The 26,649-nt window shown below is 39.5% G+C and overlaps 1 protein-coding gene across 1 annotated transcript in view; it reads right to left on the bottom strand.

Annotated features, from left to right (window-relative positions):
• Positions 1-25,426, bottom strand: part of ASZ1 (ankyrin repeat, SAM and basic leucine zipper domain containing 1) — a gene marked incomplete at both ends in the record, with an annotated part of 40,126 nt that extends 14,700 nt beyond the window's left edge. The window contains 7 exons of the mRNA XM_082498564.1: positions 2,978-3,090; positions 5,441-5,575; positions 5,842-5,953; positions 15,341-15,452; positions 18,576-18,698; positions 23,994-24,090; positions 25,322-25,426. Coding sequence (XP_082354690.1) covers positions 2,978-3,090; positions 5,441-5,575; positions 5,842-5,953; positions 15,341-15,452; positions 18,576-18,698; positions 23,994-24,090; positions 25,322-25,426 — 797 coding nt within the window. The remainder of the gene's footprint in view (positions 1-2,977; positions 3,091-5,440; positions 5,576-5,841; positions 5,954-15,340; positions 15,453-18,575; positions 18,699-23,993; positions 24,091-25,321) is intronic.
• Positions 25,427-26,649: the final 1,223 nt, after the last annotated feature.

Genomic DNA, 26,649 nt, shown 5'->3' with positions numbered 1-26,649 from the left:
CAGAAGAGTACTGTTCAGAAGGTAGACTGAGGAAGTAGTATAACCCACTGCAGGTTCAGACTCTAATATTTATAAACAAAGGTAATATATAAATTTTGATTCCCCACCCTACCATATGATATAAAATTATAGGGGGGGGGGAAATCTAAACAGCTTTCAACAATCAAGATGAACAACTGTAATGAACAGAATTAAAACAATAAGCAACTCATATGAAATACAGAAAGGACTACTGCAATTCTTCTGGCAAAACCCTGAGTTAAGAGACAGTTTGCTCCACGTTGTTGTAGGCCCTGAAATAAAGATTTGACTCCTTCCCACAAAGACTTAAAGAGTTCCTATTAAAATTGGTGTAAAAAAAGCAAAAGCAAAAGCCCCATCCCCCAACAAACCAACCAACCCACCCCCCAAAAATAAACCTCTCTGAAAATTATTCTGAATACATAAGAAAATGTTTCAGGTTTGCACACTGAGAATCTTGCATTCCAGGATTTCTGGTATTTAAGTATACTTATCCCTTTACGAGGATGGACACCCTAAATCACATATGAAGGAGTTCATGCAACTTCCGTGCTAACACATCGATAATTCTGTGAGCACGCCTTCTGTCAGCAGGCAAAATATAAACCAGGTTTAAAATAATTTTAATAGAGTTTAATGCCATCATCCCTATCATGGAGTTGCGTAGACTTTGTTATCCTCTGCCCAATTCCTCCCCCTTCATCACACAGACAGCAACAACCAATCTTTGAAGTAAGCAATTCACATATACATCCAAACATTGTATGTACAGCCAATGCCCTTCAACTGGCACAGGGAGACCGTGAATAACCTGCAATGATGAAGTGTTGCTATTTAGGCTTTCAAAGTGCCCGATTTTCAAAGGTTTTGGGAGTTCTTGTATAACTCAAGACTTTTGATTCTGCTAAAGGTGCAAGGAAAGGACATTTCTTCCCAATGCATGGTGGGGCACAAATGATATCCAGTACCCGATGATGCATTAGGAGCAATTGAAAGAACAAATACTTGGGAAGACAACTGGCAATGCCTATGATGAAAATTATGCAGGCAAGTGGCATTCAGCTCAAGGAACTATGATGGAGTAAACACAGGTATCAGTGTACCTCTTGACTATCACTAGATGAAAAAAACCAACTCACTAGGGGGTGGGTATGTGTGTGCAGAAACAGATAAGCTATATTTGTAAGAACAGGCATTTAACAGCCAGACATCTGCGATATTCCAGTGGACTGCTTCCTGAAACCAAGAGTTCTAGTATTACCAGAAATGCTCAAAGTTATGAAACTTCAGAACTAGCTATAGTTAATATAATTAACATAAAAATCCTTGAGCTTGACAGCTTATTCATTCAAACAAATCAGTTTCTCATCTGAGGCAGAAAAAACCTGTAGAGTTTAGAAAAAGAACACTGAAACATTGTGAAATTCTGGAAGCCCAAGAATTGCCTAATACAGAATTACATTTGCCTAGATAGTCATCTGGCTGCCACAAAGTATTTTAGGTCGGCTTCAGGATTTCAGTGCCACATTTTAAAAGCTTATCAAGATTACCCAAACACTGGTAGAATGTCCTCTAGCCACCCTCAGGTTTCAACAGCACTAAATCCATTTGGATAACTGCTACATGGTGTTTATTTCCTTACACCAGAAAAAGCCTGGGAAACTTCCTAAATAACCTAAACCTATTAAAAAAAGAGAGAGATCTGTTCTAACACTGAGGTCATTAAGTACAGACTCTAAGACTACGAGCCTTTGTGAAAGAGTACTAGAAGACCAGTATATTTAAAAGAATGTCACCTTCATGGCAACTGTACAGGGACTCAAAAGATGATCCCTGAGGAACAGACAGATCTCACAGGAGACCTAATTCATAGATGGGGAGACATACCCAGAACAATGCCTTCAGGAATCCATGAGTAGTAACATGCGAGAACAAAGAGGACAGCACAGATAATTGGTTTTACCATGCAAAGCCTTCATCCCTCTGCTCCAAGAAATACCTCTAAGATCACTGTGGTTGATGCACTAGAGAATAAAAATCTGATTGACATACACATTCATCTAGCTAGCAACAGAACCTCGTGTGGCTTTGTCCAAACTGAGGTACTCTGTCTGAGACTAAGACTACCGCAACGTGAACTGCTACCTAGTGAACTGCCATCAGCCTGATGATACAAAACTAGGGAATTTCAAATTCAGCCTGACCTGGCTGAGCAGAGACATAAAGAATCAATCCGACCAACCAGGACAGATTATGGGCACTGGAAGTTGTCTTTTCAAGACCGTGCAGCTCAAGCAGGCAAGTGAATGGTTTATTGAGGACTTCCTAGCCAATCCATTCTGGGACAAAACCATATCAGAGATCTTCGAAGTTGCTGAAGCAGAGGCTGATTTCAGTCATGGGACACCTGCAAGCTTCAGGGTCAGGGGCATGCTATGCAAATACATATGCTATGCATATGCATGCATGCTATGCTATGCATGTCCTACAGTTTAGAGCTTGACTGGTGTTCATAATTAATTTTGACTCTCATATATGCAGAAAAAAAAGGAAAGGACATAGCTCTTGCTGGTGGCACAAAGCTGAAAACAGGCATTCAGTGAAAGCATCAAAAATTGAACATCAAATGAAGACAACCACACAACAATTGGTATCCAACAGGGGAGCATACAAATTTAACAGAGCTGAAATGAACTGAAGTGACATTGGACCCTGGCTCTATTATACTTCACACCAAGTGAGAGGAAGGGAAGATCTAGAGCATGCTCTTTGTTTATAATGCAAAGAAACTTTGCAATCTTGAAAAATTAATAGTACATTAATATACTTACTGTGGACTCTTGGTAGCACTCCAAAAAATACACAATATATATCAGTATGACTTAATCATTGATATGAACAAATACAATCTCTTAGGAATGTTTATAAGCTAAAATTACACTATGACTGTATTTACCCAACTCTGTGGTCAGGGACAGCTGTCAGAAATTTGTAGATAGCCTCTTGCTTAATCGTTTCATGGTATTTCCCTTGCAAGTGATTTGCAGCCAAAGAGAGTAAACTATAAATCTGGAAGAGCCAAAATGAATCAAAATGCATAAAGAAATACACAGGAGTAAGACTACAAAGAGTTCTACCATAAATTACTTCTTACAGGGAACATGAAAAATCTGCCACTTCTTCTCTAAAGCTTACAACTACAAGTAGGAGTTAAGACCAAGCCCACAGAGTTTATCAAGAGCATTTCTGATTAACCAAATTCCAGCACAACAATGAACTGATGCAGAGCAAAACAGTATATATAAGGTAGTCTAAAAAAGTTAGCATGTCACCACAGAAGCAGCAATACACCAACATACTAATTTTTGTGGTTTGTAGACAAGAGTTCTACATACACAAGGGAATAAGTTGTCTAAAGAGCATGAGGTATATGACTATTTTAACATCTCCATTTCCAGTGCATATGTGGACCCAACATTTAGCAATTTACAACTGCCAATCTAAGTTAACTATATCTGACAGACAGGGATTCTTTGAACTGATTAAAGAAGCAAGCCTTCTGCCAGACATCACTATGCATCAGTGATGGATTCCAGAAACTGAATTGCCCCTGTATGAGTTTTGAGATAGTTACGAGGAAATCCAGCAAAACAAGTAGAACCTCAATAAACCTAAAGGAGTGGTGAAACCACTTCCCTGAAATTCAGGTGAATAGCTAGTTTTATATACACATACACATATATGTATGAGTGGTGCATTGATCCTGGCTGACAAATAAGCCCCTACCCAGTCACTCACTCACCCTTCCCCTGCAGGATGGGGGATAATCTAAAGGGTAAAAGCGAGAAAAAAAAAAATCACAGGTTGAGATACACACAGTTCAATAAACAAAGGGATAAAAACTCCCAAAACCTAAGTGATGCAAAGGTAATCACTCATGACCTCCCACCAATAGACCCATCCAGTCTCCAAGCAATGGCTACTTTGGAAAAAGTCCCCCAACAATTTTATTGCTGAGTACGATGTTATATGGTACAGAGTATCCTTTGGGTCAGTTGGGGTCAGCTGTCCTGGCTGTGCCCGCTCCCAAACTCTTGCTCTCCCCCAGCCTACTTGCTGGGGGGTGGGGAGAAGAGTGAGAAACAGAAAAGGCCTTGATGCTGCACAAGCACTGTTCAGCAATACTGGTGGTGTTACCAACACTGTTTTGGTCACAAGTCTAAAACACAGCACCATGCAGGCTGTTGGGAAGAAAATGAACTCTATCCCAGCCAAAACGAGAACAGTATGTAAGAATATCTCCTCTCCCAGATACGGTTTCTGCAGACATAGTCTATATGACAACCCAAGGGGCTATCAACAGCCTGAAGAGCAGATCCCCAGGCTGGAAGCAGCTCATGACCACTGAGTATCTCAATACCATCCGAAGACTTTGCAGTAACTGTGTGAAAGTTAGCGCTTCACAGGTCAAAAGGCAAGACCCACCTCTCAAGTGTGAGGAGCCTGCATTCCCTCCATGTCAGACAAAGTCATGTTATAAGATTATATGGCCGTAGCCTGCTGAACAAGTAATTTATCAAAGGCAGAAAGCATTTGTAGCCCTTTTCAGTAACCTGAGCTAACAGATCACTAAGCCTCAGACACTGATCTTGCTAGCCTACACTGACAGCTTTGTGCATAGTTATCATTTTTGCTGCCGCCTAGCCAAAAAAGAAAGAAAAAGAAGCTGTAAAGTGAATCGCAACTCATATAAATTTTTGAAGAGCCACTGCAAAAAGGCACACCATTGGTACGAGCAACTCAAAGCAAAATACACAGAAATCTGGTCTGATTGATCCACCGTGCATCATTTGGTAACAGCAGTAAACAGTATTTATTTTAGGAGAATATATGTTGACTTCAGCATATCTCTCTTTTTTTTTTTTTTTTAAAAACATTTTTACACCTTCTTCCCTCCCAAGAATGGATTTTGAAGATGGCCAGTACCACCCCCTCAGCTTTTTAGCTTTAGTCTTTTCACTTGCAAATTCAGTCAGAAGCTATACGCTGCAAATTAGTTTGATGTCTGCATTCTCTCACATGCTTTGGCAGACAGGAAAACATCAAAACATTATTTTTCTACTTCTTGTATCAACATTACTAACATGAATAATCCCTTGTTCTGTATTCAATATCTGAAGTCAAGGATTCTGAAACAAAAAAAAAAAAAAAAAAAGAAACCATTCCCAAAACATTATAGCACTTAAAGCCCTGTGAAAAGTTGGGATACAATAGAAAATCGTCTGTATCGATGTAATAGCACAAGTACTCAACTAAATGCTATAATTTAGTTAATACTTTTACAGAAGATACCTCAAAAATCTGTTCATTAATTGTAAAACACAGAATTTGCATTTCAAAGAGAAATGAAATTAAATACCTCTGAATGTTTATTGAGTTTTGCTAGCTCTGCTGCTGTTTTCTCATCCTTAGTCTGTAGATTTTTGTCAGCTCCCAGCTCAAGCAACTTAAAAATTACACTTTTATGTCCATGCTGTGCTGCCCATATTAATGCCTGCAAAGAGCAATTTCGTTTTATCAAGTTTACATATGGAACAAAAAAGCACAGAGGTTCAATCAATAATGCAACCTGCACAAGTTCTTACATGGCAGAATCTGGAGACAAAGACAAGTAATGCAAAACAATCTCAAAGTGGTGGTAAAGCAGAAGAATATACCAATGAGTATTTCTGAGGAAGCTGTACTTAGAAACAAGTTTGTGGGTTCTTGCTTTTAAAAGTTTTTATCATTAATTACAATACAGAGAAGTAAATCACTTACTGAATATCCATTTTCATCTTGGGCGTTTATGTGTGAACCATGAGCAACAAGAAGAGCAACAACCTGAGGATAGCCTTTCCTTGCTGCATACATCAGTGGAGTCATTTTTCTCCTGAACAAAAAGGGGACGGGTGAAAAAAATTATTTCACGATATCAAAATCTAACTGCATTATCAAGTAGAACACCTCAATTCTGTAAAGATTCTTTGTTTTATAGAAGAACTAAGCAGAGGATGAAAGCCCAAGATACCACATTCATGCTTCAGCGCAAGGGTCAACTTAACAGAACGTACAGGTTCAGCAACTCATTTATGTCCAGTTAGCTATTTTTAAATATTTTAAGAGTTGGCATATTTCGTGATTTAAATGAATTCAAGTAGTCAATTGTTGTCCTTCACAAAAAGGAAACTCAGAGGAAACTGAACAAGTCTATTCCAGGGAGTTTAGAATAAAGACTTATAATACTTCCGGGAGAAAAAGTTAAAAAAAAATAAAAATCAATCTTTTATCACCTCCAAACTCAAGTAGTGCATTAAAACACAAATAACCTTAACACATGCCAGTTATGAAACACTTGGTGTTTTAGCTTGGTGACTAAACCATCTCTGTTTTGGCTCCGAATTACACAAAACCAGTTTTTAAAGACCATCCCCCCTGCTGCTACTACAGACCCAGTGGCAGGCCTCTCATTTAGCACACGGACCAGCTTCATGAGAAGGGAATGGGCATAACTCTAGATTAAATCACCCATTTTTTCCCCCTCAATTAAAAAAAAAAAAAAGTCACAGAGACTTTAATTTTTTAGTCCAAAAATTATTTTTAGAAGACACAGTTAAAGTGACAAATTCTACATACAGTTTAATTTAAATCCAAAGTTCTGAAAAGAAATATGCAGTTTTGTGGAGGGCAAGTTGCAAATCACAACTGAGTATTTAAGAGGAAAAAGACTAACAGCAACAACTATGTACATACTTTGCAAAACCCTCTCTGGTAAAAACAATGTAAGCAATAGAATCACAGGTCACACAACTCTGGCTGGCGTGCCCAGGCGTATTTCAATCGCATAGGGTACACACATATTTTCAACATTCGAACCCATCCCCACGCCCCCTGCCCTGAGCATGCCTGAGAGGAGGGTTCACAGAATTACATCCAAATACCATACCGAAAATCTGAACTTTTCAAATACTAAAATTAAATGCACATCAAAATATTTCTGTTCTTTATCCCATTTTCGTTTTCTGTTCCCAGAAGTGTATGTGTGGACGCTTTCTCTCCTACATATATTACGATTGCTTACAATTGCTGAAGAAGTGAGTACTTACAGACACCACCTTTCCCATTATTCTGCTTCTTTTTTTTTATATCCCCAAACCATTATGACAACATTCTATTGATGTTATGCTTCTACCGAGACACTGAAAAGACAAAGCCATTGTGAATTGCTCTGAATTTTTTGAGAGAAAAAAAAATTGCTCAAAAGCTTCTGTTAGAAAAGTATCTTTCCAGATGCAGGACACTTATTCTTTGGTGGAATAAGATTGCAGAATTAAAAAAAAATGCAGTATTGGAGGTCAAAGATGTAGAGTTTCTGGTTGCAATGAAGTAATCATATTTAAGTTAAAGTATTTTACCGGTGATTTTCAATTAAAAATTATTCTATCTTAAAATGCAGTATTTTTTTCCTGAAAAACTATCATGTATTGCTTTTAATGTGCAGCTCTATGACTAAAATCTGCTGTCAGAATATTATTCTATTATGTTAGGATATACTTGAGGGGAGGATCGCCCATTCGAGTGTTGTTTCTTATTATTCAGTTCAATATTGACCACTAGAGGGACCCTGAAAAGCATACGTATACCAACGCAGCTATCTTAAAATACAGACTTTCTGCCTCCTTCCAGCGTATTGCTAGAACTAAGGCTTTGCTCATGTTTCCTCGTTATTGCTCATTCACAAAAGGATAATATTTTGTCTTATGCAAACACAGTCAAAAGTGCAATGAAAAAAATCCAGTCATATTACAAATCTGAAAAAGCCTTATGATAGGGGGGAAAAAAGTCAATTACTTGGAGATAAGCAAAATGAAAGGCAACCAGGCCTTCAAGACACAGAGCCAGTAAGAGAAAGGAACTTGTTAATGGCATGAAAAGACTTACATCAGTCTATAACTAATTCAATTTAGTCCATCAACACTGCAAAAGCAGAAGTTCTGACTGAACTTTAGGAGACATTTATACCATGGGGCACAGTCAATCAGTGGAACTGGTTGCTCAGAAGTTCTGTAGTCTCCATCTTTGGCAGGTTTCAAGACCAGATGGCAACCTAGCCCATTGTCAGAGCAGAGGTGGCTTTAAGGAAGAAATTGGACTAGAGATCTCATGAGGACCCTTCTGACCAGAATTACCCTGTGATCCTACGAAGATTAGTACAAAAATAGAGAAAAAAAGACTCTACTATTTTCCACTGTAACTTAACAACTAACTGATGAGACAGTGAGATACAGATATCTATAGATATCTACAGATATCTATAGATATGTGTATTTTAAAGAATGAACAGAAGATGATTACAACCTACTAATTTGTAGCAACAGAAATCAGACCTGCCATCCCAATGTGAACACTCACTCCCACTCTTATTTCTATTCAGCAGCAGGTAGCCTTTGACAGACTTTCCATGCTATTACCTTCGAAGTATTTACATCTGACTGCAAACCCAGTCCATTCATGCTTGTTTTCATTTTCATTTCTTCTGCTCTCAACCATTTTCTCTTTTTTTTTTTTTTTTTTAAATTTGCACACTATTACCTCACAATTACTTTCTGCTTTTTCAAAGGAAAAATACTGAACAAATGTCCAGAGGCTACAGAACAGTCTTTTCTCCCAAGAACATCATGTAGTGGTTACAGCTGTACAGTACTGCATACGTGGCATCTGAAATCAAGGCAACAACTCAACAACATTAAAGCCACTAAAAAAATCCTCCATTTTTAAGTGAAATCTGATAAAACGACGATTAAAAGGTCCACCTACATGAATACACAATTAGTACTTAAAGCATTCCATTTTAATGTTCGAGTTTTAATTTCAAAGGCTGCAGGCTGTTTCAGGATAGAAATGTATATAGCGCTGCATAAATTTACAATTGCATTTACGCACCACTATATATGAGGGGTTACCGTTTACTGTCTTGAACACATGCTGCATAGGCACCACCTCAGAAAGCAAGGTCCATTCACGTGTAGGTCCACAAGAGGGAGACTAGAGCATTAGGGAAAACAAATTTTGTTTTCCTAACCCTGCAAAGAACTCCAGTAAATACAACAGCAAGCTTTAAGATGACATATCCACTGTTTCTTGCTATTGAAGAGAAAATAAATGTATTAAATGTACATCTTACTGCAATCTAAAAATGTACACAGAAAGCACAGTGATAACCATCCAGATAAAAGATCTGAAAAATCCTTTTGTCATTTTGAGGAACCATGCAGACATTCGCATTTCAGCAATCTGGCTTGCAGATCACCTTCTTGTCCAAACACCTGCAAAGTCCTTTTCTGTGGCACAATTTGCCACATGACATTTGCCCACATTGAACAAAACACTCAAGTGACAGTCAAGGTAGGAGAGTCCTCTACCTTCTTGAAGGAGAGCTTTTTAGGAGAATGGAACATACAGCCCTAATAAGAAGGTTGGGCTGGAAAAGGTGACAGCTTAAGCTTTCAGGTTCCCTAGTTCTGGGCTTCATTTCAAATTGTCAGTTCTTGTACACTTCTGCTTCTGAACTCTGTTTACATGATTGTTTTAAAATTAAAAAAAAGGCATCTGTCTAAGTTCTACATCACACAGAAGTAGGAAGATAAGAGAGCTACAAAGTTATCTTTGTATGACTAGAAAAATACAAAGGATGTGATTATAAAAGGGATTAGCATAAAAATTAACAATGTGGATGGCAGAACTCTATGCTATGACATTCCCAATTATCCTGCCCTGTTCTCCTACATCCTTACTCCACCACATTTTTACAAGCAAGCTGGTTTAGCTAAAAACATGCACACTTTGATGTAAAGTAGCAAAACAAAAGTTAGCCATAGCCAGAAACTTCTCCGATTTTCAACTTTACTTTCAAAGTGGGAGTAAAGTCTGCGGTCAAGAAATTCAGCACATACATGTGAAACTTACTCCACCTTTCTAATGAAAGGGCAATCTCTATTATGTAAAAAACCCAAACCAATTCTGTGCAAATAACCCATGATCAGGGTAAGCTAGTGGCAATGACAGGAAGTTTAATATACTTGTGATAGAATGTTGATGATATAATGCTAATGGATTTCAGTGCAGGTTTTGTTTCTATTTTACACAAAAGCTGCTCAGATGACATTCCAAGACACCACAGTACATTGTCAGAATGCCTCTGGTAAAAATAACACCCAATGTTGCTACTGTTCCCAAGTATTTTACACTTTTGCCCAGAAACTGTGATCAACAATTGTAAGCCTGTCGGTACCATGGTACAGTCAATACGAGCTGGGAAAAGTACAATCATCTAGTTTGGCATCTAGATTCCTTCCCCCTATCAAAAGACACGATGAACAAGACTCAATACTTACATTCAAAAGCCACTCTTCAAAATCACAGAACTCACACATTTACCATGCTTCTGACTTCTCCCTAACTTGGATAAGAGGAAGGAAGAGATGTCTGGACATAGTCCAGATGAACACAGTACTTTGGTAAATGTAATTTTGCATCTGACTTTTTTATATTTAGTCTCTCTGTCCTGATGTTTGACCAACATAATAAAATAAGTCTTTCTGTCCTAAGTTCATAATGCTAGAATAAAAAAAATCTCTGAAAGGCATGAAGTATAATAGAACATAACATCATACATATTTTCCATTCTGAAGTGGATCAAAGACCTTGACTCAATCAATACTGAGGGACTAAGGGCACCCTCAGCAAGTCTGCCAATGACACCAAGCTGTGTGGAACAGTCGACATGCTGCAGGGAAGGGATGCCATTTAGAGGGACCTGGACAGGCTGGAGAGGTAGGCCCATGCCAACCTCATGAAGTAACAGGCCAAGTGCAAGGTCCTGCACATGGGACAGGGCAATCCCATGCACAAATACAGGCTGGGCAGTAAATGGATTGAGAGCAGCCCTGAGGATGACTTGGGGGTGTTGGTTGATGAAAAGTTCAACATAAGCCAGCAATGTGCAGCTGCAGCCCAGGCAGCCAACCATATCCTGGGCTGCATCAAAAGAAACATGGTCAGCAGGTCAAGGGAGGTGATTCTCCCCCTGTACTCCGCTCTGTTGAGACCCCACCTGGAGTACTGCATCCAGCTCTGGAGTCCCCAACATAAGAAGGACATGGACCTGTTGTAGCAAGTCCAGAGGAGGGCCACAAAGATGACCAGAGGGCTGGAGCACCTCTCCTAAGAAGACAGGCAAAGAGAGTTGGGGTTGTTCAGCCTGGAGAAGGGGAGACTCTGGTAAGACCTTATAGCAACTTTCCAGTATCTGAAGGGGGACTACAGGAAAGCTGGAGAGGGACTTTTTACAAGGGCATGTAGTGACAGGACAGGAAATTTTTCACTCTGGGGGTGGTGAGACACTGGAACAGGTCTCTCTGGAACAGAGAAGCTGTGGAAGCTCCATCCCTGGAGGTGTTCAAGGCCAGGCTGGATGGGGCTTTGAGCAACCTGGTCTAGCGGAAGGTGTCCCTGGCCATGGCAGGGGAGTTGGAACTAGATGATCTTTAAAGTCCCTTCCAACCTAAACCACTCTATGATTCTATGAATATTAAATACCCTGATTTTCTTGCCCTAGCCATAAAATGCACTGTAGTGCATTAACTTTTCTCAGGCTACTTACCTTTACTGAAATCTATTGTTTGCCATTTGGCATGGTTAACTATCACACAATGATAATGTCAAGGTCTTTGACATTATTATGCAGCAGCACAGACTTACCATTGTATCAGTAGCAATAAATACCTTGCTAAAATCGAGGTGTTACACAACTGCCTTATTTTGACTACACAACCTGAAGAGACCCACCTTGTGAACTGGGGAATACGCCCATGAAAATTTCCCACTTCCATGATCATCTTCTCAAGAGGGCAAAATACACAAAAACTTTCATCATAAAACCATTTTTGATACTCCTCAAAACTGCTCTGAATTTAAGCATAAGTGAATATATGTAGGCAACTTAATACCAGACCTGAGCAGTGATTATACTTTCATGTATAGGCATTCAAGTACATGACAGCATGCTTCAAGGTCAACTTTTAATCCGCACAATGCCAAAAGACAGACAAAGGTCTAGTTCTTATAGTACTGATCCTAAAAAAAGAAAAAAAAAAAATCAAAGTTTTCTGAAGACTTTTCTCTAAATATACACAAAATTCATAACCATTTTATAGTAGAAACACTTGGTCATTGACCAGGACTCACCTGTGTCAGAAATTTTAAGAGTGAGGGAAAAAAAGCCACACAAACAAAATCAAACCTCCACATATCCCATACAGAACAAGAGACAAAGAGCTTATGTCAAAATAAAGGAGGTTTCAGTCATTCGCGTATTTCTACCTTCTTCTAACAAAGAGCTCTCAGCATGAAACATCAACTCAGAACACCCTCCTCACCTGCAAAGCCATTAGGTTTCTCTTACTCTATGTAAACAATAATTTGGACAATGTCATCACTAAAATCCGTATTTACTAAACAACCTACAACATGTAATCCTAGCAGGAGTAATTTAGTTATCAGTTGGTCATACCTTTTCCTTCTGCCTAAAACAAAATCACAGCTTAACGTTAATAAAACCATTGTACCTTTAAGAAAGTACTGCAGGTTAAAAGAGGCTTAAAAAAAAAAAAAGACTGCTTAAATATTTTGAGGCCTTACAAAAGGATAAAGTATATAATTTACGTTTTGGAGCAAGAAAGAGGTGAATGATACAAGATAAGCAGGACAAATTTGTCAAGGTAGCGTTCACTTAAGTGAAGCACTCGAGCTATAGTAGCTCTACAAAGACTATACAGAGCAAGTCTTAAGATGTTTTCTTGTTTCACCCAGCCATTACCTTACTTCTTGTTTGTCTTTCAAAACTCTTCAGTTAGCACTTATGCTTTGATAAACTACATTCTCATCAACAAAACTGATTTTATAGCCATCAGTATTCAGTTCCCAATTTTGATTTAGCAAAAATACCAGAAGTTACTCTACTGAATACTTTCTCCTCAGTACTCTATCCTATGGCAAAGGAACCATCTACCTGCCCACTCCTAAACCCATCTTCTTTCTTAGGCTGCATTTCAAAAATAAGTTTATTTCTCAATAGTTCTTCCACATCCCATGCACACTTAGAAAATTAATTAGGAAAAAAAAAAAAAAAAAAAGCAAGTTTCTGTGTATCACCTCCAGATGACATGAAATAAAAAAAAAAGCCTACTGGCTGCCCTGACAGCGCAACAAAGTAAGGATAAATACCAAACTCTACCTTACATGAAAGTTAAATATTCTGCTTTGCATCACACACATACCAGTTGTTGGTGGACAAAAGAGAAGCTTCCTAAAATCATCCCGGTTCTTACGTGCTGAGAAAGCCAAATAATGTGAACCTTAGTTCTTAACACCTGTGGTGAGCTGATCACACAGGAAGTACTCTCATAATAATCTCAACTCACTGACAGTTCTGATGCCCTTCTACAGAACATCCTGCTTGCTCTAATGAAACAGGTGAAGTGGGACTGCACTGCCACACAGAGGGTCTGTTTTGATCCCTTATCTTCACAGAAGATGGTTTGATGCGTTTCATCCCTCTGTTTGAGAACACAGTGGAAGAAGCCCAGGAGAAGCAGCAGCTGCTACCTGAGCAGTTCTAATGACAGAGTGGTATGCGCAAGTGTTAAATACTGGAAAGGAATAAAGGCAGCACATAAATTTTGGAAAAACCCAGACCTTGTCATCTAACTTCTACTTTTGTTTGCTACAAATATGACACTTCTGATTGTCACTTAATTTATCTTTTCATTTGATAAAGACTACTATTGCAAAAGTGAAAAACACACAACTGGGCACTGTATCTGATATATGCAAGCATAACTAATATGTTAGCACAAGGTCTTAGGAAACAAAGAGATAGCAAATAAATATTTGTATATAAAGACCAACTATGCATAACATACTCTATAAATAAATTTTTGCCCTTAAAATTCCCATCTCTTGTGTCAGAATCCAAACTTTTTTTTTCCCCAAAGTTTAGCCAAAGGCCTTTCCAAATGTAAACCTACAGCTTTGCACTCTGACTTACATTTTCAAACACCCAGGACAAAGTTTAACAATGCAAAGACTTCCCCCATTTTTTAAATCAGGATGTTTATCCTAACATCCAGCTATCTGACAGCAACAATATGTAATTGTTTCAGACTGTAGTTTTCTCCTCGTTCATGAAGAATTTTTAGCCTCTCTGATAAGAATAAATGAATGGCATTTAAATTTGGCACCAGACTTCAGTGGCACTTCAGCACAACTATGTTTCCTTCTTGTCTATCAATACTATGCTCACAGTGAGGTTCAGGGCCCAGAGTAATTGGATTCTACTAATGAGAACCAACAGGCCTCCAATTCTGTTCCTTTCAGAGGGCTACACAGTCCACATATCTCATGTAATGTGGTGAAAGAGCTGTAGTATAAAAAATAAATTTCAGTTAGTTGAAAAACAAGCAGTTTCAATTTGACCCAAACAGTATCTTTTTTTTCTTTTTTTCCTTCAGCAGAGGGAGGACAGTTTATCTTGGGTCAGCCCAGAATTTCTCTCTTTTTGATGCAAAATGAAACATTGCAACAGGCTATGCAACTACAGACATGTCACAATGCGCTGCTTCAGACTGCAGAGACACAAAGTGGTAATTCAAGAAACAAGCTGTTATTTGTTTTTAAAAGGAGATTAGATCTCCTTTCAATCTGGATTATTCCAGACTGTACTGGAGTAAATGTATTTTATCTACACAAAAGTTTTTTTTTTTCCATAGGAGGCTGTCTGTGAAAGGAATATTGCTAGATACCCACAAAAGGCTCAAAAGGAGGACATGAATTTAAATAAAAAAATAACTGATTTAACTTACATCCTTATACAGAAGAGGTAATACGATTTGGGAAAGGCAGAGGACCTATTTCATGCCCTTATACTGCAGTCATCTGAAATATTAAGATTCGTTTTTATCCTAAATTTGTATCTTGTTCAGCTGTGGAACATACTTAAATTTGATAAAACCGATCACAGTCTTCTTTACTCAGACAAGTGACTACACTAGAAGAAATAAATATCTGGACACTAATCTTTCCTTATACAGAGAGCAGTGAAATTACAAAAACCTAATGAAGTACATGTCATCTTAACCAACAACAGCTATGTTTATTAAGAAATCTCTGTATACTAACATTAAATTTTATGCTCTATTCACAGACATGGGTTTTTTGGTACCTGCAAGTAAAGTTAGGGTCAGCATTCCTTGATAGAAGCAGTTCTACAGTCTTCAAGATGTTTTCCTCTGAAGCATGCGCAGTACATGCTGCCATCAGCACAGTGTACTTATCTGTTTTGAAACTTGCAGTTAGAGAATTACATATGCAAATGTAAATACCATGCTAATCCAGAAGTTCCTTTAAAAGCCTTTACATTTGCTAGAGTTGTTAATTGGTTCTGATACTCTTAAGATATTTAGAAAAGGGTAAGAAACTAGTTTTCCTTCCAGTGAAAGTCACTAGAATTATCAGGTAAGACAAAGGCATCTGAGAAGAGAATATACTCAGAAAGAAGAGAGCGAATGAAAGTAGTAAAGCATCTATTCCTACTGAAGTTTAGGATGCTTCTTAGGTACCCCCAAAAAACAGTAGGAGCTTAACTATAGATGTCTGTTTCTCAAATCTTGTTCCACACCAGTAGATTCATTTGCTGTTCCTCCCCACCTCTCCCCAAAATAGTCAAGGGAAGAAACAGCGTACAGGAAGTTAACTGCAATGGATAAAAAAAGTGCATTAAATGTATCATAAACACATAGCAACATCAATTTTAGGCAAAACAGAGGCCCATACAAAGGACAGTTGAAGTAACAAGGCTTAAGGAGAAGGAAGTAAGTTTACTAGTGGCAGGAGGAGGATTAAAAGTATGAGTTTAGATGTGGATTTAAAGAACATCTATGCAGTCCATAAAGATTCATCAGGAGGAACCAGCATATTTCCTCCAGTTCTGAAGCCAGCTGGGTGTTCCATGCCACCTTGGCTCAGAAATCAGACTGTACACCACTGCTGTTTGCCCACAGAACAGGGGAGATCTCTTTCCCATGGTTTTCCAAGAGAGATTTGGGAAGCATCACACCTCAAGGACCTTAGGGATTTACTCGACCCTAGAGTTAATTAGAAGAGTGCCATTTGAATAACTGCCCATTTTGCTTATTGCACAAACTTGTTCACAAGTTCAAACATGTCTTTAACAATTTGTTTTAACAAGCATAATTTTAGCTGTACCTACTTCAAACCATACCATGAAGTGTTACAACATAGTTTCTAACATTCTTGTAGAAATTTTAAGACCGTGTGTACATTTAACACCTTTATTCTTCAACTGATGTCAGATTTTATTATATTTAAACATGAGAAGTTTGTTATGTACTTTAATCCCTTCTGGTCTACTTTCCTTATTTCTCACCACTTCTTGTACCCCACCCCTCCAACCAAAGACCTTAGTTTTGCATGTAAATTCACGTTTTTTTAATACACCATCTTTTAATTTTCAACTACTTCATGCAGAATTTCTAACACACATCAATCAGTACATTAAATGAAAAATTAAATTTGAAAGAGACACTTAAACAGTAAGCATTTAACATTTCAGTAAATTACTTCATACACTGACATATTTTTACTCAAAATGTTTAACCTGGTTATCAATAATAACATGAACAGAAAGATGGCATGACCTTGAACGAAGGTAGTGATAAGTGCCGTTAATCTGGGAATGATATTTAGGAGGAACCTGTAGTTATAATTGTATTCAGTAATTCAGGCAGTGACAAAGAGTGGGAAATTAATTTCTGTTAGCCTACCTATAGCTTATGTATGTGAGCAACAGAAGGGGAATAAACACCTTAGTATTCTCAGGTTTCTGTTTTGCTGAGAAAAACTGGTAAGAGATGGCAAAAAAGATTAGTTTATCTTCAGCCTAGCTGAAAAACCCAGAAGAGCCAGTGAATGTACTCCTCAAAGATGCTGCGTTCTGATCCCACCATATAGTGAATGCTTCATTAGTTCCTTGTTCTTCATGACTACTGACAAGGGTAAAATTAAGCAACCAATTACAAAGAATGACAGTGATTAACACTATAGCTATTATTAGGATTATAAGCATTATAGGATAATTAGTACAGGATCACTTATGTGACTGCACTCTGATGTAAAAAAAGCAGCAGGACTGGTGACATTTAATACCACTTTAGGATGGCACAGCTCTACTAAACACACGTGGCCTGACGTGAATCAAAGACTTGCAAGACTGCTCCTGGCTGGACAGCACTCTGCTGCGCATATGCCCTAGCTACTGTTTCCCTACACAGACTAACAGGGAAACAAGCTGAGAAACCTGATCCTAGCAAGGTGCCACCTAGGGCAAACACAGTTGGTCACACTGAAAAAATGCCATGCAAGTTGGTTAACTGGTCAGCCGAAACTGCTGCCCATAGCAGTTTCTGCCCCATTTATAGTTCTCTATAGCCATAAACAAGGAACAGGTACTAGTTGTAGGCAGCCACTAGTTGTAGGCAGCCACATGGAAGTTCTCTGAGGTTGGCTACAAGGACAGCAATTCAAAGGCATGATTGCTTTTGGTGCCGGCAATCTACTCTGATCAGCTGCTAAGAAGTTCAAGAAAATTTTCAGAGCCAGGTTTGTACCATCTGCATTTCAGTCTACCACTATTACAAATACCAGCAAGTTACTGGAAAATATGATCACTGCTTTTATGTACTTAGCAGTATCACGTATCACATCAGTTTCTTCTGTATTGCAATGTTTTTTCTTGAACTTGGATAAATCTTCCAAGACAATGAAAGAGAAGGAAAATAACCACAGTTTAAGTAGGAAAAAGATATTACTAAGCCATAAAAATTGACAGAGGAACTGATATCACTTAGAAGTTCCACTGAATTCTTGCAGAAGAAGGTGATCTAGCAACACAATGAAGAACAGTTTTCACTTAATAGAAAAATTGTGCTCTAGTTTTAGAAAAGTCCACATTAGTTTGCCACAAATTCAAAAGCTGTTCCTGTCTTTTTTGGATTCCAGCTGCTTTCTGCATGTAAATACTTCATAACAGGATCAAACAAAGGAAGTTTTAACTCTACAACTTTATCCAAGAATTCCTGAACAAGTATTTCCAAACATCCGTTTTATAAAAGGGGGATTACTGGAGATTGGGAGGTACGGGGGAAAGAGAGAATGAGAGAAAAAGGACAAGAAAACCCATCAATTGATTCCAGATCAGTTCCAAGAACATAGTTCTTACTTTTAAAACTGCTACTTTCACTTCAAAACTGTGAAAGCCAGACCAGGTCCCAGTTCCATTGTGAACTTTGATTTTCTCCCTACATATGTAAAAGAGAATAAGGATAGGACAATGTCTGGTGCTGATCATTACTGGCCAGTATTTTTCATTCACATCTTACCTATTTCAAAACATGCATTAGCACCTCTGTCCAGAAGAAGACGCACTACTGCAAAATCAGCCACACTGGCAGCACACATCAGGGGAGTCCATCCAAATTGAAAGCTAGATTCTATGCTTATACCTGTCAAAATTTAAGACACTAAAATTATAAAATTGCACCACAATAAAAATGTATTTTATAAACCTTACTCTTAATATGTATCATTACAAAGGTTACACACTATTTGCGTTTAGTCCTAGGGAGAGAAGTCTCTTATACCATTTTCATTTTTTTAATACACCTTTATCTAGGATACCAGAACTTTTAGAACCAACACCAACGAGTCCAAGAAGTTAAGTGCCACAGAAAGACTACATTTAATAATAATAAAAAAGTAATATATTTAGTTGCAAAAACAATTTCAGAAAAGTGCACAGAATCTCTGTTTTCTCCACTTATGTGCAATAGCTTTCCTCAATCAAAATTAAAAATGTTGGTTCTTGCTCGGCCAAGTGGACTGCTTTGGAAGCAACTTGCTTGTCAGGCTATTAAGATCATATTGACTAAGGTTTTCCTGCTTCATAGCTCCTCATCTTGCAAGAGAGTTAACTTGCAGTTACCACTTTTGCGCTCAGTATGAACAAAATATCTCAACAGGAGGAAGAAATAGAAGATTATGCAAGATTCAGTCACAACCACCAGATTTGTTTGTTGCTTTTTATAATAGTCATATCTTCATTTGTGGCTAGAAGTAAGCTTGCCAGAGATCCCTCCCAAATTCACCAAGATCCAAGCACCAGACTGAGATACTTATTTGACAACTTTCAAATAAAAAACTCTATACATTTTTGCAATAAGAGGAATCATCTTTCTTTCGATCCTTTCTCAAGTATTACTTCCTCTGTAACAGTTTCCATCAGCTTGTTCCATACTAGTGCAACAGTGATTATGGGTAATCAAAAATACTTCTTTACAAGAGACAGCTCTGAAAAAAAACCAAAACTGTCCTAAGAAATTTGTGACAGTTGAGCTACAGGCATACTTTCTCTCAAGCAAAACATGTATTTACTTTCCCTTTGTTTGTCAAAGATGTGCTCAGTGTAGCAACATAAAGCCATTAAAGCCGAGGGAGTAACAGGTCACTGCTCCGGGATTGATTCTTCAACTGTTTAAGATCACTGGAGTCGAGAAATGATCAGTAAAGAGGTAACATTCAATGAAAGCCAGGTGTTAAAGCACTCTAACATCTGCAAGCCACAGAATTTATGATCATCTTAGTAATTCATACATACTAGCTGCAACAGTAATGTCACAGCATGCCAGTCTGTCTGCAATAAACAAAACATTTCATTAAAGCCCACAGCCAAAGTTCTACAGAGGGAAGCCAGGAAGCATCCCTTCGCAATTATATCTGAACTTCCTTGTAGACAAGTCACTTCAAGAATTTAGAAAGTCTGATATCCAACAGCCCACTGAAGTAACATTAATAGGAAAGGAATACCAGAAAGCTGGCACTCCGTCAGCCTTAAGAAGTCCCTTTTCCTCTCAAGAAGAAAAGCAGTCTATGTAACTAGAGCTCCCATCTAGAGCTTTTTATTTTAATACATATCTGACCAATAGTGACAAAAGATCTACTTGGCAGGCATATAGAGACTTATTAAAACTCTTGAGAAGGCAGGTTCCTCGCTGTTTTCTTTATGCATTTAGCAGACAGCATCTGCCATGATGTTGGCACTTCTTCTAAATTTTAGAAATAGAATGGTCTTCTTGGCAATGAAACGTCAAAGCTGTGTTACAGTTTGTTTGTCCTGCATGGTCTCCTGCCACCTTTGTAGTAACTGCCTTGAAGTACCACGCAGTGTGAAAGCCACAATGCAAACCTGCTAGAGTCTCAGAGGAAGACAAAGAAAGGACCGAAACAGTAACAGTCATGTTGCTTCTTGGCTGCATGATTATAAGAGTTGCTGACTGAACCAGAAATCTCTCCCGTTGGTTACTACTTGGACTCTCTCATTACATGAGATGTTGTTGAGGCAAGGAGTGTTAGTTTAGCATTTAAAATGACCCTTAAAAAGTCCTGTAAGGCAACACTGAAGCCCAGAAAAAAAAAATTAGTGACAAGTCAGGCGAGATCCAGCACCCAGAGAGAGGTGAGACTGCTGCAGCTCCACAGCCCCAGGTCAAACCAGTATGGATGCTGAGTGCGTATTCCCTGCAGGCACACGCATACACCACCAGCCACACCAATCGACGCAGACAGAGCACTTGTCAAAACAGACAGCACCAATGGTCTCATCTTGCTCCCCTTTGGGATAGATATACCTCCTCCAGCTGCTGGCATCACAGACACATGGGCCTCTGACCTCTGGTCCCATTCCTGTGGCCGGCACATCCTTTCACTCACTCCGGTCTCTACAGTTGTTGGCACACAGGCAAAAGGGCCCTATGACAGCCCTGGGAGTCCCTTCCTCTGAGTCCATAATTTGGGTTTCTGCCTGCCCTTGGGCCTCTCTGCTCCTCTGGGCTGGTGGATACGGGCCCATTATGGGCTGATGGCTTCTGTGACAGGCATGAGAGGAGCTGGGTCAGGGTATTATTTGGGGTCCCCCACCTGCCATTACCTCTCTGCTTTCCTTTGTGGGCATGTGCAGAGTTTTTCAGTCACACAACCTCACAAATTATGTCTAGGAGGCAAAGCAGATACAACATTCTTTCTTACAATATGAGTTACAGATAAATACCCTTCCCTTTAACCAGGAATGGGGAGAAACATATTCTGGCCTCAGTCAAGATCTACAGCAGAAACTGTACAAAAAAAGTGAAAAAAAACAACAGCAAAGGAAGAATTATGTTCTTTCTGTTACTACTACAGTTCCTCTGGTATGTCTTTCAGATGTTTTGTTGACTGTGGCTTATAATAGTTATGGTAGAAAGGCTGCTTTTATACAGAAAAATGTAATCTCAAATTCAAGAAGATTAACAAGGTAATGCCCGAAGAACTATGACCAACCTCTACAGACAGCTTTTTATGATAAATAATTCCATGTTTGACACCAAAAAAATGAGGTCTTGAAAGACTTTCATTTAGTTTTAAGAATAGCTCTTAGTATTAGAATTCACTCACATTCAGACACTGTTTTTCTGAGGGAAAAGTTCTAAAATGATTGATTCTAGAAGACTTCTCTCTAACAGAAGTATTGATTTCTTTTAAGTCTGTCAGCACTTTGTGCTGTGGCTCCACAATACCTTAAAGCTGAATTACATCAGAGCTGCTGATGTCTCCCAGTGTTGTGCCAGCCATGGTTTTCATCTGACTCCGGGTTCAGAGCCCTAAACTGGCTGAAAAATTATTCACACCCCACACCCACTCCCCCATAGTTTACTACTACTTTAATTCCCTGAAGCGGCTCACAAAAGATCAGATGAGCTCCAGCACTCATGCAAAGATAGGAGTGCAACAGACTGCTGAATGAAGACAGGAAAGAGGATTTGACTGTAGCTATAGCTTTGATTAGCTTAAACTGCTATGAAGTCATAACTTTCAATTCCATTTAAGGAAAACTAACATATGAATTATACCGTGTTAAGTATTTTACTCCCAAAGCAGATCAAAATGCCCAAGTCATCTTTGAACCTGCTACTTGCTTGCATTACTTTTTGTGACACGTACTTCAGACACTTGGTATGTTGCCATTTTATAGGAGGGGTAAGAGAAGACATTGTGCTTGTCCATCTCCTAAAGGAGTTCTGTAAAAATGCCTCAGCACCAAAGATTCTTAAAGCAATGGCTAAGCAAGCCAGAAGACAACATGTTCTCACTTTACCTGAAAGAATGGCCCCAACTGTTGCTAGGAAATCCACTTCCAACACAAACCCTGAGTTTGGTCAAGTGTTGGTAGCAAGCCTCCTACAAGCTCTACTGAGCATACACTAAAGTCAACTTTGAAGGCAAAGATTTAACCTGAGTGAGCACCAATCACCTGAAGGACAATGTTACAGTTCTTCAGAAACACCTCCCTGCTAGAGAAGCATTGTGTTCTAATGCTCTGCAGGACAGTACTAGATGGATCAAAATTTACTGTTAATCATATTTTCAGGAAACGATAGATTCTCTTGTGATACTGCCTTATGCATTTCAGGAGACAGGACACTAGACTACAGGAATCTTTGGCCTGACAGACACTTGTCATCATCTTCCAACAGCATAGAACTACTCATTATGTAGCAGCCATCAACGTGGAAAGTGAACTACTGCTGTTTGACTGAAATACGAGCAATTAAAAATGGATGGCTGCAGCAGAACGATTAAGCAATCACTAAGACATCACTAAAAACTCTACCTGTAAATAAGAACGTATTTTCTCAAAGCAAGACAGAAGATGTATTTTGCTCAGTACTACACCTCTGTGTTTCAGCCTATAGTGCAATAGTTTTTACTTAAATTAAAAAGAAAACTATTCCCCCACTGTGGTGAGAGAAGTCTTCTAGAAGGGCAAGTAATGCCATTGCTTTAAAACTCAGAAAAATCCATTGCTAACTAGGAAACTACTTTCTCCCAGCCATAAGACAGATTTTCCTCAGAGAACAAGCTCTTGGCCGCTATATTCTGCTTGCTTGCTGAAGCAGAACTCCCTGACAATTATCACTAGGCAAGTCAACTCAGCTATGCAGCTTTTGATTGCCTTGGATGCTTCAGTAAGTGATCCAATCTTCCTAACACTGAATAACAGAAACACATTACAGACAAATACTGAATAACAGAACAGGGAGAAAGGCTTTTAGTGTTAAGTCAAACTACTTTTTAGTGACAAATGCCACGCAAACCCTATTAGACCTTTAAGAATCACAAAATCTTTGTCCAGCTGATGTTGCCAGGACAGCAGTATTACACAGGGCACATACCAGAAACTTAACAACACCGTGAGTGAGGACAAAACAAAAAAAAAAAACAAAAAAAAAAAAAAGGGAGAAGGGATTTCCAAACTGGTAGAGCACTAAACCAAAAAAAGCCATCCTCCCCTTCTTGCCACCACCCCAGCAACCTTCAACACCAAAGTAAGACCACCCACTGAATTCTCACTCTCAATTTAAACCACCCCAAATTCGGTGTTTGTAATTGATATTTTCAGGTTAAAAATTCATCTGAAAACAAAGTAACACCTTATTTCATAGTTCACACATGATATTTTTCTCAGTTTTCAGGGCTCCTGACTGATGAAAGAAATATAAATTAGAAGGAATATGCTGGAATACCACATGCTGAGTCACTGAAAAAGTAATTTAATCTTTAAAATAAGAGTTTATATCCTGTACTGGAAACATTCACATATTCCTACATGCACTTGACGCATTATTTTGAAGTGAGAAACTTTGAAGCTTTAGAATTCTTGCCAAGTTCAATTACAAATATTCAACTTCATAAATGACTTTCCTCACCGGAGTTTAAGAGTTCTTCAATTAACGACACATCACCATGAAACAGAGCCTTCTTTAACGCTTCATTCTTGTCTGCCTGCAACATTTGATCCAACTGCTAGACAAGCAAAGAAAAGTTAAGTCACAAACTAGTAACAGTTTCAAGGTAAAAACTACAGCTTGATTTCAGTATAAAAGCACTAATGATCTCCGCAAGGACAAAGCCCGGGGGGGGAGGCAGAGAGCTGGAGGACCAAGGTAAAACTTTCCTTCTTCCATCTCAGTAGACCTGCTTCAGGTCTGCTGTAAAACATAAGTTTTAAAATCAATTTTTCAGAAAGGTGCCATTTTCTGAAAAAGTAAGCATCTTCTTTCTCAACAGACCTACTCTCAGGTTTTCTCAATGGTATTCGATTTCAATTAAGATTCTTTTCCATCAGATGCACCTAAAGATTGCTGCTAGCATTATACAAAACACTTACCTACACCAGTAAGTGGAGGACTATTCACTAGTTTCTTTGCAGTCAGAAGTGGGTATGGAAAGAAGTCATATTTCATTATAAGTTTTGAAGTCATAACATGAGAACTCAGAATTATATGTTTTTCCCCAGCACATTGTAGTCTATTTTTCCAACAACTTTTGTAAAGATTTGAATAAGTACTTAGTGTCTAGAAAACCTAAGGGGAGAAACAGCCAATATAATAATTTAGCCCTATTTTTGTTCTACTTAGCCAACAATTTCCAAACAGTGCATATCCTTGGATAGGAACCTCAATTTAACAATCAAGTCCCCTGAAGAACTCACTATAACCTTAAGCAAGAGCACTGCAACATTCAGTTACTTCCATCTTCCAATTTGAGCCGCGAGATAAACAAATGGCTAAAAGGCCTTGCAGAAACTCTCTCTGCCTCACACTATGAGACGCCTCAAACCTATTAGATACAATAAAATCACCTAAATGTTCATGTTAAGAAGAAACTGTCTCAGAGATTTAAGATACAAACCAGCTTTATAGGCCTGCTTTCAAATTTATTTTCATGTTGAAGTAGGGATTAGGGTCTGTTGTTAAGGGGGAGAAAAGTATTTTAAATAAATATTAAGGTTTCATGTAAGAAGACAACCCCCCCAAATTTAGGTTTTATTTACTCCTGGCTTGAGGGCACACCGCCACGACTCTGCTAGGAAATAACCACAGGGCCGCCGCAGCCCCTCCGGAGGCCGCCCTCCTCCGTGAGGCCCACCGAGCCCCACTCCCCTCACCGCCCTTTCGGGCCGAGGCCACCTCCCCCCGCGTTACCCCCGCCCTCAGGCGGCCGGGCCGCAGGGCGGCGGGAGGCGTAGCCCCACCTGCGGCTCAGGCCGCACGACGCCAATGTCCCAGCCGTCCTCGTCGCTGTCGCCATCCTCGTCCCCCCCCGCCACAGCGCGAAACCCCCACGCCGCGGCGGCCATGGCGGTCTGCTCCGCGAGCGTCGCCCCAGCGCCGGCGGGTCACGTGACTTTCCCGCGCGTGCGCGCGCGGCTCTCCGGCGGGGCTGTAACGGCCCGCCGCGTGCGGGGGGTGTGGCGCGCCGCCGGCGGTGCCCCTCAGAGCGGTGTTTGGGGGGGTGGCAGGGCGCCCCAGGGCGGGCCCTTCGTGGGTATCGGCTTCTGGGCGAGGCGGCCGTGGGTTGTGAGGGGAAGGAAAAAGCAGCAGGTGAAACCTGGGCTTATAAGTGTCTTCTGGAAAATTTCCAGGTATACTCTGTTAATCAAAACAAGCTGACCCTTCTCTGAGTACAGATTTAGATTAGATATTAGGAAGAAATTTTTCACTCTGAGGGTGGTGAGGCACTGGCACAGGTTGCCCAGAGAAGCTGTGGCTGCCCCAACCCTGGAGGTGTTCAAGGCCAGGCTGGATGGGGCTGTGAGCAACCTGGTCTAGTGGGAGGTGGGAACTAGGTGATCTTTAAGGTCCCTTCCAACCCAAACCATTCTATAATAAGGGAATGTGACGTGGGTTACTCGTGGCTCAGCTGTCTTGCCGGGGGTGGGTAACACAGCAGGGCTATGTATTTCTGCATCCATGACTGGTAAATGTGTAAGGTAAAAAAATAAGGTTTTCTCTCTTTAATTGCTGTCATCATTAATACACCTAACCTAATAGTCAGTTGAGTTACCTGTGTGTATGCACATGCACTGTTCCACAGCCAAAGCCCACGGTGGTGGCAGTTGTGTGGGGAAGGTTGAACAGCAGCCGTGCATAGTGAGCTAAACTTTCACGCCTCTCCTTCCCACCTGGGCATATATCAGCATTGCTTTCAGAACTGTGGTTGGATTTCACGGGTGATGTCTCAGCCATCACAAGGTTCGCATGAAACTCTTTGAAGAACAAATGAGGAGCGATGTTCTATGTTTCATCCACAGGCAAAACTGCTCTTTGAGCTCAGTGCTGACCATGCCCCAGTCTGACATTAATTTGGCTTTCCGCCAAATGAAAGGGAACAGAAGGGAAAAAGTCTGGTCTTGGAGAAAAGGCAGGTGCTAGTATGGAATGATGAGTGTAGTCCTTGCACCCATGACAGCGTAAAAGTTTATTTATTGGGAAGTTTGTTTTAACAAATCACTGATCTTAATCAGAAGATGACTGTGAAGCATTTCTTCCTTTTTTTCTTCTTTCTTCTTTTTTGTGCAAT

This window comes from Vanellus vanellus (assembly GCF_965231255.1).
Source record: "Vanellus vanellus genome assembly, chromosome: 1".
Classification (NCBI taxonomy): domain Eukaryota; kingdom Metazoa; phylum Chordata; class Aves; order Charadriiformes; family Charadriidae; genus Vanellus; species Vanellus vanellus.
This window is presented reverse-complemented; position numbering and strand designations above follow the sequence as displayed.